The 16,965-nt window shown below is 46.1% G+C and overlaps 1 protein-coding gene across 2 annotated transcripts in view; it reads right to left on the reverse strand.

The window, feature by feature from the left end:
- grik5 (glutamate receptor, ionotropic, kainate 5) overlaps window positions 1-12,127 on the reverse strand; it is a 30,724-nt gene extending 18,597 nt beyond the window's left edge. For both annotated transcript variants that reach the window (XM_053433472.1, XM_053433473.1), the window contains exons 1-8: window positions 12,016-12,127; window positions 10,354-10,518; window positions 7,763-7,860; window positions 7,234-7,399; window positions 2,897-3,075; window positions 2,121-2,174; window positions 1,176-1,334; window positions 623-775 (exon numbers count right to left, since the gene is read on the reverse strand). In XM_053433472.1, coding sequence (XP_053289447.1) covers window positions 623-775; window positions 1,176-1,334; window positions 2,121-2,174; window positions 2,897-3,075; window positions 7,234-7,399; window positions 7,763-7,860; window positions 10,354-10,518; window positions 12,016-12,127 — 1,086 coding nt within the window. The remainder of the gene's footprint in view (window positions 1-622; window positions 776-1,175; window positions 1,335-2,120; window positions 2,175-2,896; window positions 3,076-7,233; window positions 7,400-7,762; window positions 7,861-10,353; window positions 10,519-12,015) is intronic.
- Window positions 12,128-16,965: the final 4,838 nt, after the last annotated feature.

The following is a 16,965-nucleotide window of genomic DNA, read 5'->3' on the forward strand; positions in this document are numbered from 1 at the left end:
GGTTTAGCAGTCATTGTTTTGTTTGTGTGTTGCCTACATTTTAGAGGCTGGAAGCAACAAATGTTTGACATTTTTGCTTTTAAATGACGGAAAACGATTAACATTTACCAAAACAACTGTCAATTAATATTCTGTTTATCTTCAGTCATTTAAAAACAGAAATGTCAAACATTGGCTGGTCCTAGTCTCTAATATTTAAATGAGACAGATCATTTAAAGTCAGGCTGCTGATACAGTTTGTTTCGGGCATTTTGCTTCTACATGACTGATCATTGTGATGACAAAGTTAAATCGATTACCAAAAAAGAGTTCATTCCTTTTGAGACATTCATCTTCTGATTGTTTCTGCCTCAATTTGAAGACTTTGTCTCAGGAAATGGCAAATGTGTGTGTCACTGTTTTCACACATTGATTATTTATCACTCCAGTTGATATTGTCACTGTGCATATGATGGCTGTGTGTAAAAATATGAAGAAAAAAACATCAGGCTTCTATTTCACCCACACTTCTTATGATGTATGCATGTGCATGTTCATGCGAATGGAAATTACCATGGGCTACATATGAGGGGGGTGATTGCACGTCACGCATTGCTCACAGGCCGACTGATCAAACGTTTACCATGCGCAGGTAGTTCATCAGACTGGTCCCGTGTTGCCAGATTTGAGGTGAGCTGCAGCTGAGCGGCTTCACACCGATTTCCTGACTGCGGTTCAATTCCCTCACCGCCCCCACCACCACATGCACCGCGTCAAACATCAGCGCCGACGAGAGCTGTGGAAGAGGAGGAGAAAAACAGAGGGGGGATGGAAGCATAGGGAGGAAGGACAAGGAGTCAGGAGGGGGGAGGCAATAAGGAAAGAGGAGAGAGGTGCAGGCACAGATGATTGAGTGGTTAAGAGGAATGGAAGGGGGTGGCAGCGGGTAAAATAAGAGGGGGGAGAGAGAGAGAGAATAGATGTGCGGTATGAGTAAACCAGTGGGGAGGAAACACAGATGGATACATCAATACCCATTAAATACAAGCAAAAGACTAGCTGAATCTCTTTAACTGCTCCATGAATCAGTGTGAGGGATAAAGTGGCTTAATTTTCCCTGGCATGCAAAACAAAGCTGTAAAAATTACTGGTGGATGTGTGCATGCGTGAGTACGCCCCGTGTTCCGGGGACTGACCGCGGGACCGGGATACGTGAGGTCGCAGCCCTCCCTCCAGGAGAGGTTCAGGCTCCGGATGAACTCCAAATAGAAGGGGTGTGTGGTGTTGAACATGGAGAAGCCCACAATATTGGAGTGCTCATCCACTATGTCATCCAGTCTTAGGAGGGGGAAGTCCTAGAGAGAGAGAGAGAGAGAGAGAGAGGACGAGTGGAGGGGGGGGGGGGGGTGTTTGTAGAGACAGAGACAGAGACAGAAAATTCAGGTGAGTGACAATGTTGACAAAGCATCAAACCTCAGCTCAGAAGAAAAATACGGTGCCAAGAAGAGTGTGATAAAGAAAAAGAGAGGCTGCGGGGAGCGACAACATCTAATCTCTGAAGGAGAGAGAAAAAAGGATAAGGACAACTTGGGAAAAGGGGGAAATGGTGATAGGTCGAGGAATCCAGTTTCGTTTCACAGAGATAAACACACACACACACACAAGACGCAGCATCTGAGGCACAAGAGAACATCACACAGAGAGGGGCCAAGAGAGGAGAAAAAAATAAATCAGGTATGCAGCATAAAGTGACACATTAATTCAAATGGCAGGAGGGGAGGGGAGTATATCAAAGCGGCAGATGAAAACACTGGAGGAGTAAAGAAGGTGGCGGGGGGCAGAAGAAAAAGGCCACATCCCGTCTGTCATCATCTTCACCTCAGACCCCTTTTTACCTCTGCTTCCCCCCCCCCCCCCCCCCCCCATCCTCCTCTGCACTTCCACATCTTTGTACAGTATGTTCATTTCTCAGATCTCGCCATCCTTCATCTCCTCTGCCTGTCACCTCTCTCTTCGCCCTTAATCGAATACTTTCTCCGCCTTAGCACCTTCGGTGGCTCGTAAAGAGACAGAAAGGGAAGAGCGGGCGGGGAGCGGGGAGGAAGAGAGGACAGAAAGAGAGGAAGGGGAAGAACTCTTACCATGGTGGTGAGGATGTACTTGTAAAATGCTGATGTCATCCCCAGCTCGGATGCCTGTCGAAAAGAAAGAGAGAGCATTAGATGAAATAGTAAGTCCGGGGGGGAATACAGGATGTGGAAGCAGGGAACGAGGGAAGATGTAGGGAGATTGGCGGAGGGAGAGATGGCGAGGGCAAAGGAGCGGAGTTATTGAGAAGCAGAGAGCAGAGGAGACGGTCGGGGGACAGAGTGGGAGAGAATGTGGGCGAGGAGGCGGGCAGCATACGTTAATCACAGTTTTACATCATCAGACTAACACTAGGATATTTCGCTGAGGGGCGACATCCGCTCCAATGTGCCCAGTGAAAACAGCCCATACGCGTTCAAACTGTGAGTCACTGGGCTGGCTATGGGCATCACAGGCCGCACTATGAATCAGAACAAGCCTGGGTAGCATCTGCACCGCATCCCAGCTAAAGATGTTCTTTTGTCAAATACTTTCTTAAGAGAGTAAAGTGATTGTTGCTGGCAGAGATGCATAAATATTGTTCGCTCTGCTGCTCCGGGGGCCGAGAAGGTAAAAATAGATGTTAATTCTATTATAACAACAACTGCAGCCTGTGGGAACTTTGAGCGAGACGTGACTGTAACCGGAATTTTTCCAAAACGGATGTACACAAAGAGAAACACACAAATCCCTTTGAGGGATACCGCGCGTACTGTACACCGGAGTAACTTCAAAATCCTGCACCTGTGTGGGCGGCTCAGAGAAAATAGATTGATCCTTGAGATCTGACCTTCTTGAGGATGAGATAAGAGATGGAGGCATTGGCATCGATGATGATGGTGGCCACTTTGTCATCGCGGATCTCCTTCAGCAGCGGCGTCGGGTCCAGGTTGTCGTCCAGCATTCTGACTGACAGCGTCTCCCGGGAGATGAGGAAGCGGCGGACCAGCTCCTCCAATCTCAGCAGGCCTGAGGCAGAGCCGAAGCAGAGCCGGGTTGCATATCAGTGTCTGTATCAATAGACATAACTCATATTTCCAAAAAAGTAAGCTTTGCAGGACCTCTGAAAATCGGATATCCTCGGATGCCTATATAGTTGTGTCGTTTTTGCAAAGCGTGATTGATGGTTTGTCTAAATCTCCAGGAAATGAAACATCATTTAATGTGGAGGCTACATTATGTTTTCATTACTGGCTTTTTTTCAGTGGGACTCGTTTTTCTTATCTATGGTTCTGTTTTCAGGCCTGTATTTATGATTGTCCTAAACCTACGAGAGAGATGTTTGTGTTATTTGAAAAGGAGCAGATAGGCTATGGGCCAGGGAAGAGAGTGGTGTAGATAGCGCCACCATGAGGTCATTTTTGCAGCACTTTATTATATAATCAAAACTGCATGGATGCACATTTACGTACGTCCATTCGCACACTAGCTATTTTGAGTCAATAAGTGCATTGTTAATACTCGGATTGTGCACTCAAACCTGTGTAAAACAATAAACACCTGTCACTCTAAACAGTCTCCAGCTTGCCTCTGTAATGAAAGGTGAGGGAGCATTAATGTATTTTCATGTTTGTGAAAATGGCAGCCAGGTTAAGAGTCACGTTGTTGTCGCTGCTGCAGACTTTCCATGTTGCCTGACTCAGAGAGCACACAGAAGAAAGAGCAGCACAGCAGTAGATCACAATCACTGTCACATGTTGCAATGGGCATTTACTCCCGTGTTCGATTTGGAACACAGTCTGAGTACAGATGAACAGAATGTACATAATGTTCAGAATGTTCAGAATGTACTGCACGTTCATGCACTGACTGAAGTCGCCTGCTTGAGACACAGCAACAATAATTTCCCCCAGTGATTCTTTCTACTTCCAGGCTATTTGTTTTCTCCTATGAACATTACAGACTCCTGGAGGGAGGCGAGAGCACAGACTCGTTGGTGTATTTTTAATAAGTTCGGCATAAAGGGATTTCTGGCCGTCAGCCTGGATGTCGGTCATTACATTTTATGTCTCACATCATATGCATGCATCTTCCCTTACTCTTACTCTTTAATGTCACTCCTAAAGATTTCATCTCATCTTAATTTTGTTCATAAAATACTTGAATGAGCCAAAAAAATTGATATTTTGAGAAAACATAACTCAATCAACTGAGCCTGTGAGTCTGAATCATTTGAAATTCATCTTTGTACAAGACCTTAATATTCTCAGACAGGGTTTATGTATCCTTCAAAATTCATAGCTGCCACCAGCCAATCAGAGTGACAAATTTCGCAACATTTGCTATTAATAGATTAATACATTTGGAGGGTTGTGCAGCCTTGGCAGAGGTCTGCGCTCCTTCAGTGCTTTGTAATTCCCTCGGTCTGTTGTCCTATCCCTCAATAATTGCTTTTCAGTGGTTTGAGCGACGTGTGCTGTGAATGACACAAGCGTGTGTTCCAAAAAATTCGAAACCGTAAAATTAAACAACACAACAGGGAATGCAGGAATACTTGCTAACCTCCAGCAAGAAAATAAAGATGGATTGAGAGAGGGTTGCACAGCTGCAGGAGCAGAAAGACTGGCATACAGTTCTTCAGACAATTTGCCCACTTCAAGCAAGTTCCTCTCGAAAATGAGTACAACCCATGGCTGTCAAGACTCACTTGACATTGTGTGCGGAATGAGTCTTTACTAGAAAGTCTACCCTGCCGCTTCCTAATTGTAATTCCATAGTAAAGCTCCCCTAGCTATGTAAATAAGTGGTGGGGCAGGCATCCGGGGGATGGGGGTGTGAGCAGAGAGTGAGGAGAGGAGAAAGAGAGAGGTAGCACACAGAGCCCTTCAGCAGGAGAAAGCCTCTGTAAGCAGTGGGGTAATCACTGAACCAGGCCAAAACTTTAATTAGTTTGAGGAAGGAGGGGGAAAGAAAAAATCAATGCACTTTACAGCTTCCTCTCCTCCCCTCTCTCACTCTCCTTCCTTCACATATTCCCTCTCTCACACGGCTCTAACCTCCCTATCTCTCCCTCTCGTCTTAGTGCTGTGCTCTAGTTAGTTCTGTCTGTCTTTATCCATCTCGCTCCTGTGCCGCCGCCACCGTCTCCTCCTCCTTGTGCTCGGTCTCTCTCCCTCTCGCCGTCCTTAACCTCATCCATCTCATGAAAACTGCATAATGGAATTAGGCTCCGATAGCACGTAGTGACCCGGGCGCCGCGACAGGAGCATACGTTTGAATGTGACCCAAAATCTCCGGCTCGCTCTCATGTAACTGAATATCTCAGGACTGCTGCACTTGCACGGGCTGGGAGGAAAAGTCAGATTAATCCCATTAACGGGCGGTGGCAGAAATAATCGGTCGCTAAATACGTTACTTAATTAGGGAAGGCACGCATGGTGGTGATGTGACTGAAGTGTGTGACTTCACACGTCACTCGCCTCACTGACGAAGAGGTAAGAATGTCGACTTCCCTTGAACGCATCACTCTACGCGGGGGTAAACAAGATGAATAAAACAAGTGATCTGGTGGTAAACATTGTCTGATGTAGAACCCCAGCAGAGCCACACACACTCACACACACAATCACAGACATACAAAAACCTGCTCATGTGTGCACTCAGGGACAACACACACACACACACACACAGACACACACACATTGCTAATTGCATAAACTAGCACTCAAGCATACGCACATGTACAGACAAAGTGAAGCAAGCAGACACATTTTTTTATATACACAAACACACAACAGTCATTTAGCGGAAGGGGGGGGGGGGGGGGGGAGGACAAGCCTTTTGAGTGGCGGTTAGCACCTATTCTGAAGCCATGGCAACCAGCTTCATGGCGGTAGATAGCGCAGCCAAGTGGGTCAGAGTCTGCGAGTGTGATAACCTTGTAAAGATCACCTTCAAGCCAAATGTATTACACACACACACACACACACACACACACACGCTCTGTCTCACAACCATCAGACTATCTGTTGCCTCTAATTCTCCTGAAGAGAAAAGCCTGTTGAAAGACGACGCTCTTATCTCTCCCCCCGTTCAACCGACGATCAAAACTAGGAAAATATGTCTGATGCCGTTTCAAAGCTCTCTCTCTCTCTCTCTCTCTCTCTCTCTCTCTCTCTCTCTCTCTCTCTCTCTCTCTCTCTCTCTCTCTCTCTCTCTCTCTCGTAGTTCAATGAAACGACGAGTCCGCGAGGAATTCAGCCGACTTTCAGGGAAACCGTGGGATGGCTGGCAAACTGCTGGCGAGATAATGAAAGCATCTCGGTGATTAAAATCGTGTTTTCATAATGCCCCAGCGTTTGTTTGTCATAATCTGCCCGAGTCACACTGCGATGAGAAGTGTTCAGTCTTAGAATGGCCGCACTTGTTCTTTATGTAATTGTCCTTCACTTGTGCGGTTTCTACGTGGCTGGTGAGAGCAGGAGCTGCGCAACAACTCATCCCAGATCAGTTTCCTTCAGGGCTGCACAAAGAGTCCTCGACTCTACAGGGGGAAAGAATTTAGATTTTTGCAACCTCCTGCTGCAGGTAGTGTATTCCGTCTTTATTTTTATCGAAGCCCTGTTTGAATACTACAGCCACCATCCGACTCCAAGCCCTTTTAATTCCTGCCACTCTTGATAGGTGAATGCATAATAAATCAATAATGCACTCTTTCAAAATGAAAAATAAAGAGGGCTAGTGACTAAGCCCCAAATCCCCTGTAATGTTAAAATCTGTGGCTGGCAAGTTAAATCAAACGTCCCCTAAGTTCCTCCGCAACTAGAAAGCATTTCACACACGAATATTTATTAAACGGGTTTGGCCTAGCAGCGCTCTGAGGTGGGAGGAGAGATGGTGCACGATGGCATGAGTAATAAATAGGAAGGGCTGTAGCGTGAGCCATGTTCTGAACTCTAACAGCAGACAGAACTTTATGACCAGACTGTCCAACTGAGTGTCCAGCAGCGCAACACTCATATGTGCCAACACTCCCACAGAGGCATCCGCACACAAAACGTACACATACAGTCGGGTAATAAGCTCGGAGAGAACACAACTGATTTGTGCGTTTACACCCACTGGAACGCCAACATAGCCTAATGCACTGTGACATCCATTCAGGAGAGAGGCAGCATGTGTACTCACACTCAGCCTTGGCACAGACCAGGCTGGCTGAGGGATAACTGAACGAGCGCAAGATGGCTCCGATGGCCAGGCTCAGGTCCTCGTTGCTAGGGTACAGGGTGACGGAGGCGAAGCGCAGGTACGGCAAGCGCGGCGTCTCCTCGGGTCCAATCTTCACGTGAGGGATCTGTGGGAAAGAGGAGAGAGGGAGGAAGGTAAGCAAAGGCTAACGTGTCGTGATTAGGTTCCCTTCCAAACACAAACAACGGGGCGAAGAAAAACACACTGGAATGAGGAAGATCCATTAGAAATGCTTGAGGGTGAAAAGGGAGATAAGAGAGTTGGCAGAGAACAGAGAGACCTGAGGATAAAAGGCTGCAGGAAGAAAGGAGAAAGAGGATGACGGTAAATTATGTGAGAAAAAGGCACAGAAGAAGTGACTGTTTAGAGGCATTCATCACGACGTGTGTGTGGGAGGGAGGTTGCAGCGAGTCGGAGGGAACGAGCAACTGGATGTGTACATATTTGTGTGTTTACCCTCCACACTCACCTCCTTCTCTCCACATATGTGACTGACAGTGGAGCCAGAGGCGGGGCTGGAAGCGGGACCTATCACAGACACGACGCCTTTGGGTAGAATCTGACACACTGAAAGGTAGAAAAAGAAAAAGAGAGAAATAAACACACCTGCCCTCTGCTTCATTCCGTTGGCAGCACTGAGCTGCAGTCAGGGGAAAGTCGTGGAAATAGAGAAATGCAACAAAGACGCATGAGGATTTCAGTTAAACCGCTGATTCAAGTGTAGCAGCACAAGCTGTCTCATTCTGATCTGATTTATTTTGTGATAAAGACTCGGAGGACCACAGCAGGGCAGCCCGCGGGCGGCTTCATGTTATTATTCACTTGTTTACACAGAGATTTTTAAGACAATTTGCTCCCATTTGATCTGTGGCATCAGAGCAGCACTGGTAAATTGGTCACCTTCAATTAACCCTTTCTGCTGTAGGACAAAGCTTGAGAAACAGTTTCACATATTTGTGTCTAATATTATTAAATGACATGATTATTAACTCAGTAAATCTCACTGTTAAGCTTCCTAATTGACAACTAATGTCTCCATTATGCTCATTTAGGCCTAACTGACTAATTTCCCACATTTTCTTACCTGCAGTTATCAATTTCAGTCAATTACCACATTTAACTGTATATTTTCTCATCAGTGTTTCTTTCTTTATTGTATTCTTGTAAATGTTTACATGTTATGAAGCCTTCTTGTTTATATCATGCAAAACCAGAGCTGGTGCCAGAGGAAATCCCCCCGCACACAACCAAATGATTTTATATGGATTAAACAGATATCATGTGCTAATTCATCAGCTCTGACAGAATGGTAGGCAGATTGTCTTGCCTTATGACAAAGCCAGATTATCTGTTTCCCCCTTTTATGGGATTTATGCTAAACTAAGCTAACCAGCTCCCAACTGTTTCATACACTCATCAAACTCTTTACAGGCGAAATAACTGGCGCTTTCCCCAACAGGGATTTCTTAAAAATGATTTCTGAAATCTCTGTCTGTCGGTATATTGTCTGTGTGACAACCCACGACAACAGCAACATCATCTGACTCTCCAGGTCGGGGCTCTGAGTCAGACTTCACTGAACTCTGAATAAACAGGCGAACAGCTCTTTGTGCAGCAGCAGTGGTTCAGCCTCAGGTGGATGAACTCTGCCACCAGCATCACCACAGGCCAAGAAAACAGCCCATTCCAAACTGGTAGTTTTAGAACAGACGCTGCACTCGTTCCTTTTAAAATCCCAAATCACACCGACCAGTATCCATCACTGAATAAAAGTTAAACCTTAGAATGCTATAGGACTAAAACCTAAAGAAATCTTAAGCACAGTTATTAACGATTGTTTCTAAAATGTTTTCATATATACAGTCAAAAAATTGTCTGGTGACTTAACTATGTAATTCTCAGAGTCAAAAAGTTCTCTCCTCGTTGGTATTTTAATTCATCCCAATTAGTCCTCCTCAGTTCCTGTCATTGTTAGTCTGTGTGTGTGTGCCTGTGTATGTGTGTGAGTGTGTTTAAGCCCACACTGTGTGCATGTGTGTGGGAGTTTGTGTGTGTGAGTGTGTGTATGCCCACACTGTGCCCGTGTGTGTATGCATGTGTGTGTGTGTGCATGTGTGTGATCGGCTGTGCGTGCCTCAGACAGCTGTAGCTGTAAGATGATGAGCTCTCTGATCCAGAGACCAAAAAAAAGGCTGCTAGCAACAAGCCTGTCAGAGTCTCCTGCCCATCGGTCAAGGACGGACACACACACACACACACACACACACACACACACACACACACGCACACACACACACACATACTCACACACACACACACACACGCCTGTAACTCAAGCATGCAAATATGTACATAGCCTTTCTCCAGCACATATTTTGCCAGTAGCTTGTGGCACGGTCAGTGAACTGTTGGAAGAGGAGAGAAGGGGGGGGGCTGTCTCTGTCTCTGCTGTGGTTGGATTCAGCCGAGCGTCTCCGTCAACTCCTAACATTCTGTTTTAAGTCTGTGTATCAATACAAATTTAATGGAGGGTCCTCTGTGGTGTGCTGCTGCGTTGTGCTGGCCTGCATGTCGATCTGTGTTAGTATTTGATGGTTTGTTTTCGTCTTCACAGTGGCTTGTGCCAGCTGTTACTGGAGGGCACTGGTCTCCTCTGAGAGGCTTAGTGGTCCATTACTGGTCTCCAGTGACATGTAAACTAATCAGCGTGAGCTCTTACTGGTTCCTAATCACACGTAAGTGGTGGTCTTTTATCATGCTTGTCATTTGAGGCATTTGCTTTTTAGAAAATGGAATTATATCAGAACCCCTCTTAAGTGTTTCGGGATGAAACATGCAGTAGACACGAGGTTATGGTTTTTTAAATTCATGGACTAGTTACTATTTAATATTAATATACTATATTAATAATAATATCAACTGGCATTTTAATTGGTCACTTTTTACGAGAGCTAATTAGACACCATGCCATGTAATGGATTTTGCTGGATTTCATCACTCATGAGGGGTCGTGTGAATCTGCTGTACTGGTCTTCTCCGACATGCATCGGCTCCACTCACTGGTGTCAGTAGTGTCGTACTGGGAGTCTTTCTGCAGCTCATATATGTCCACCTCCACTCGGGCACGGGACCCGCCCTCCATAGCGCTGTTGATGTTCTCCCTCGCTAGGGCCAGCGCCAGCCGCTCCCCGCGCCCACACACAGACTGGTCATCCAGGATTGCAGCTGGAGAGGCAGAGAGGGAAGAAGCAGGGGAGAGAAGACAGAGGGCACCGGACAGAGGAACAGGAGAGAAGGAAGCAAAAGTGTGTCAGTGGGGATGTTTCCGGGAAGATGAACTTTGATGTTATTCAGAATAGTAGGTGATATGGAATCCACAAGAGCTAAATAATCAGCCTGGCTAAACTAACTGGCTGCTGGCAATGGCTTCATCTATAAAGACTATAGATTGTATCTAAGGATAGACGACAGCTCCCCAATAATGAAGCCAAACCATCTTAATCGCCCCCTAGTGGCTGACTGCATTTCCATATTAGTGGACTGCACATAAACAAAACCCCATTGATGTTAGTTCAAGTGCCCATTTGAGTTTAATGTGATTACAGTGTTTTAATCAGTTATTCAGTTGTCAATTTAATGATGGACATCTGAGACTCGCAATTGGTCAAGCTCATGTATCGGTGGGAGCTAAAAACCAAGGCTCCACCCCACAGAATCTGAATCTGATGTAAAGAATCTGGCTCCAATGACATCAACAGTGCAAGATGAGAGAGACATGACAATGGTATCAATGCGGCTGGAGAGCAAATAACCAATGTTAACCAATATGCTGGACCAGTCCTTTGAAGATTATAATCTTAATGATGTTTGCCATGAAATCAAATTAAAATTGAATCAACAATACAAACATCTGTACAAGGGTGGGTCATATTTGTTGGTGTGATGAGTCTATATTTACGACCTAACAATAAAAACAAATATAACCGATGTGGCATCTCTGATCTCAGCTGGCGAGTCATTACAGATTTTAGGGGCCTGTACCGTAAAGGCATCACAGTCAATCGGGCTCTGGGAACCAGCAGAAGACCATCAGCTGATCTGATGGGAGTCAGGAAAACCTTGACATGCACAGGAGCTCACACACAACAAGTACATTTCTAACCTCTGATACTATCCAGGAGATCCACTGATCTATAAACTTTTAAGAGTAAAGTGGTTGGTTGCATGTATATGGCACCTCTGCCTGCTCCTGGTGAAGATTTCATAGTTAAAACTGAAATCTTGATACTGCAACAGAGCCTCTGAGAGAACCTGTCAACTGCTTATCACTCTTGGCTTGCGATTGAGAGAGAGAGAGAGAGAGAGAGAGAGAGAGAGAGAGAGAGAGAGAGAGAGAGAGAGAGAGAGAGAGAGACAGAGAGAGAGAGAGAGAGAGAGAGAGAGAGAGAGAGAGAGAGAGAGAGAGAGAGAGAGAGATGGCTCAACTTTTACTGCAAATATCTCCTAAAGGGTTTTACTGCATTAGCTCAGTTAGGACAACATTATAAGTGCTAATTTGGCTTTGAAATGCTTTCCTGTCACCCCGGCTCTTACTGTCCAGCTCAATGTGGCAACAAACTCTTCGGGACACTGACGCAGGCTGAAAACCAACCATGAGAAGTATGTGATGAGCAGGGTGAAGAGCAGGAGCAGGAGGAGGTGAAGGAACAGCTGACCACTCACCCATTCGGACCGAGGAGAGCAGGGGGGCCTGACTGAGGGAGCTGGGCGGCATGGTGACTAGCAGGAAGGAGAGGATGTGTATTGACAGCAGCAGTGCTGGCAGAGCCGGCATCTTCTACTGCTCCTCATGGAGAATGGTCTGCTGGCTGCCTGTACCACCACCTGCAGAAATAAAGGACAAACCGCTTGTTACTGAACACACATACAACCATTCTCATCTTCCTTTAAATTGTCGTCCTGCAGCTTATCGGCAGCTTCCTCTGCCGTTTCCATGTAGTGGGTGTACCTTTAATTTGACAGCACATAGAATACACTTTTATCACCAGCTGTGAAGATGTTCACTGTCACATCACAAAGGCTGTCCGGCGCCGTTCACACACACACACAGCCCATTTCATTATAAAATACAGTACACACTCACACAGCCCATTTCATTATAAAATACAGTACACACACACACAGACGTCTCTAGTAATGTCTCATGTAGAAAGTCGGCCGTTTAGCGGTGACAGGACTCAGCCTTGAAGAGATCTCCAGAGGCAGCTCAAAGACAGCAACACAGCAACTGTGCACGGGTCAGCGGGAATTCACTCATCTACACTGTACTTACACATGCATACATTCATATAAACACATGCAAACACAGCCACATAGGAACACTGCATCACACACACACACACACTCACAGACTCGCAAGCACAAAGACAACTGCCTTGAACATGAATAAAAAAAACATACACTACACTCCCTCACATTTCCATAACTCCCACCGTCACCACTAAACACACACAGGGGAGATAAAAAGGGACACAAAGAGCGCTTGGCTGTGCACCACCGGCGCCCAGCACACCTCTCCACGAGTGACACAGCCGTGCACTGACTGACAACATGACAGGGCAGTGTGAAAGGATGGAGAAATGAAGGGATGGTTGGAGACAGAGGAGAGGAGAACGAGTGTCGTGTGACAGGCAGGCGAGGGACAGTAGAGGGGGGGGCGGGCTGTTGACCTGGGATTGTTTCAAATGTCTGGATCACCGGTCTGAGTTGTAGACGGGCCGGACAGACGGCTGAGATGCTCAGTTCACGACCTTTAATTGACCTTGCAGAGGGGAGGGAGGGCGGGGGGGGCGTGAGTGGCAGAGGGTTGACCTTTGACCCTGACAAGTGCATGCGAGGGGGGAAATTAGTCGACATGTGTACATCAAAGAGGCAGATGTGTTGAAATGGAACTCATTATACAGAGCACGTTTAACCAGGTGAGCATCGAGTGCGGCCGCTCCATCACCGTGTTCAACGAACATCCATCAGCTCACAACACGCAGCCTGCTTCACTTTGAAATCTTCTGCTTCTTTCACGCTCACCTTTCCAACACTTGTCTCACTTTGATGTTTAAAGCACGTCAAAAAAATAATAATCAGCAACTCTGTGCTTTGAATCCCTCTTCACCTCCCACGAACCCACAATGACGTCTTTGTGCTTTGTGTGTGTGTGTCTGTTCTCCGTGTGATTAACTGCCCTCCCTTTCCTCCTGTCTGACTTCACGTAGGTCTCGTTTTTTCGGGGGTTTGTTGTGTCAGAGGGGGGGGGGGGCAACGTGTGCACAAACACGTTTGTATTACTAATAGCATGCGACACACTGTGCAAGGAGACGCCATGCTCTCATTATGGTGGCCCCGGCTCAAAGTGAACAGAGTCAGGGCTTATGTAAGGCCATCTGTACGTGTGACACAAAATAAAATAACAGCCACACAGTGGGACTAACCTCGTTTTTTCCCCCCCACACGTTTCCGATAAATCAGACTTGTTCTAACACAGTGTGTTACATTAGAGGTGCAGGGGAATAATGACTTCTTCATGCTGTTTATATATTTGTGTAAATGTGTCTAATGCTGCACATGTAGACTTACGACACAGACAGTTATTACAGAGCTGATTATTGTGACCACGCAGCGAGGTGCAGTTAATGACCGTGTTGTGTTGCACAGTCTACTCCATTGTGTTGCCTATTACCACTGTATTCTGTTTGCCTGCCACACCAGTGGTCTCTTTCTCAATTTACTCTTCTTCGCCAAAGTGTGTGTTTGGCGTCTGGACCCCGTGTGTTTCTTCCAGGGCATGTATGAACCACAGTGCGAGTGTGATGGCATATTGATCGAGCCCGGCTGAAGTGGCGGGCCCTCAGGTGCAGTCAATCAAAACAATGGGGAACCTATCATGGGACCACTGCATTTCACGGGAGCCATCTGATTGGCTATTACCAGGAAGCAGATTGCCATGATGACGAATAAGATCCTTGCTGAGGCTTTGCCTTCATCAATGATGGGATGGAACCGGTGCTATTTCATTGTTATTGAGAGCTATTGACAGCATTAGACAGAGAAGATTACAGCATCTGCACTCTGAGGACAAGAAGAAGAAGGAGAAGAAGAAGAAGAAGAAGAAGAACAAGAAGAACAAGAAGAAGAAGAAGAAGGGTGGAGGAGATGGAAAGCTGAGATAGAAGTAAAGGGAATGAGAGAGAGAGAAAATAGTCGAAACAGAGAGGAATAGGCTGAGGACAGTGAGGGAATAAAAGAAGAAAATTGAATGCAGAGAGAAGAGATTGGAAAGTGTTTCTGCAGCAAGAGAGACGCAGAGTACGGATGGAGATGGAAATACAGAAGTGAAGCGGTGGAGAGTACATTCACTCAAGTGCTGTACTCAGGCTTTTATATTAGCTTTTACTTTTCATCCACTGATTTTCAGAGGGAAATATTCAAAGACAACCACATTAATTTGATGTGACTAATTGCAGCTAAGATTATACTGCGCAGTATATGATCTACTCATATAATGTGATTCATGGTTCTGAATGAAGCACCGAACATTAGACGTGGTTAAAATTAGCTCCACATCCCCAGCCCACAACACTAAAATAATGATTATATTATAGTAATTATTCGATAACAATAATCGGATACGTATAACACATATATTCTGTTTTGTTATGTTGCTCCATCATTACTTCAGCACTAAACCCTGTTTATCACAGCGCCGGATGTTTTATCACTAATGAGTCGTCAGTGTTCTCTGCTCTTACTTACTGACAGGAATGGATAATCATGGCATCCGTCTCTGAAGCTCGGCTGCCGACGCTTCCAGACACTCTCATTTAAATCCTGTTGAGCACAATCCAACAAAAACATTACCTGAAATATCCTAGACTTCTTACCAACCTTTATGCAAAGCACATGTTCCTTCAAACTCTCTGAGAGTTTCAAACCTTACTCTTCGATATATTCATCATCACTCATCTCACTAATTCTAGTTTTCTATTTGCTGCTTGATGTTCCTCCTGTTTGCAGGTTGACTGCTTATCCGTGTTTCATTTGAATAAAAAACCTCGGTCTAGGTGAAACTACATGATTAAAACCACATTGTGACATTAGTGGTTAAATGAAGCCAGGGATCTGCCTGCAGCGCTGCAGGAGAGTGAAGGGAAACAAGTTGATGTAGTCGAACGATGCGGAGGGGAAGCAGATACAGCCAGAGAGAAAAGAAAAACAGAGAGAGTATTGCCGTGTTTAATCTGCGAGGGCTGTGTGCCCGGGTGCTGTACGTGCTCTGTTGTTGTAGCAGTACGAGGGCTGAGTCCCTGTAGCAGTCGGGTGTCAGTCTGCAGGGAGCCGGAGCAGCAAGAGGGCCGAGCCGAGCCAGACTAGTCTGAGCCGCACAAAAAAAACACACCGCCTCTAGCCCCCCTCGCTCGCTTTCATTCTGCACCCTGCTGTAAGTCACCGCGCATGCTGGCACCGCTGAGAAATACACAAAAGCAAAAATACATAAATATCCCAACTCGCTCTGTGTGTGTATGTGTGTGTGTAGAAGAGAGAGAGAGAGAGAGAGAGACGAGAGAGAGAGAGAGAGAGAGAGAGAGAGAGAGAGAGAGAGAGAGGCAGGGGGGAGAGAGAGAGAGGCAGGGGGGAGAGAAAGAGAGAGAGAGAGAGAGAGAGAGAGGCAGGGGGGAGAGAGAGAGAGGCAGGGGGGAGAGAAAGAGAGAGAGAGAGAGAGAGAGACAGGGAGAGGGGACGTTCATCCCAGTTGGAGATTTAGCTGCTTGCTGCATGCATTCATCTCAGTGTGTGTGCGTGTGAAGGCAAATGCATTTTTGGCGAATCATTTGTTTTTACCCCTTCTGCCATATTGTATGACACAAGAAAATCTGACAGTGATCATAATGGAGGGATGAATCATTCCCATAATTGAATTTGCGAGTGGAACGGCTTCGGCGGCTGTGGATTTAAGACGACTGCGCTGCCAGTCATCGTGGGACAGACATGTTATTTTGCTCTGTCCTCTCACAGCCTGTAGTCATTGTTGACTAAAGGCTGCCGGACTCCTGCCGCTGAGTGAGCACAGCGAGGGCCAGGAGAATTTGTTTACCCCGAGACAACACGGGGGAGTTTGGTGTGTCTGGATAAGAAGGGTCTCACCTCCTTTGGCCTCCTGCATCATCATCAAGTGTTTGCTGCTTTCTAATATCAAAGCAGCATCACGTGGCCTTCATCGTACTGACACTGCACTTTCTCCCTCTGCGACCTCCAAACTCACCCTCTCTGCCTCTCTCCTCTGTCTTCCCTTTGCCCTCTTCTCCAGAGCCCCGTCTCTCCGTTCCTCCCTTTCTCTTCTGCGTCTACATTTCCTGGTTATACCTTCACATTTCCTTTTCATTGACTCCCTTGGTTCTCTGGCTTTTGAGAATTTGGATTTCAGACATGCCAGGTTCAACATTTGAAGTAAATATGATTTATTCATGTGATGTTGTCCTGCTGGGGGGGGGGGGGGGGGGCTGGTCTGTACATCTCAAATTAGATTTCTGAACCTATTTATCTGAAAGCAGAATGCTGGGTTAAAGGTTACATGAGCTCGGTCAAATGCAATAAGAAAAGGAAAATGCGGCTGACTATTCT

Source organism: Pleuronectes platessa, chromosome 10 (assembly GCF_947347685.1).
Source record: "Pleuronectes platessa chromosome 10, fPlePla1.1, whole genome shotgun sequence".
Lineage (NCBI taxonomy): Eukaryota > Metazoa > Chordata > Actinopteri > Pleuronectiformes > Pleuronectidae > Pleuronectes > Pleuronectes platessa.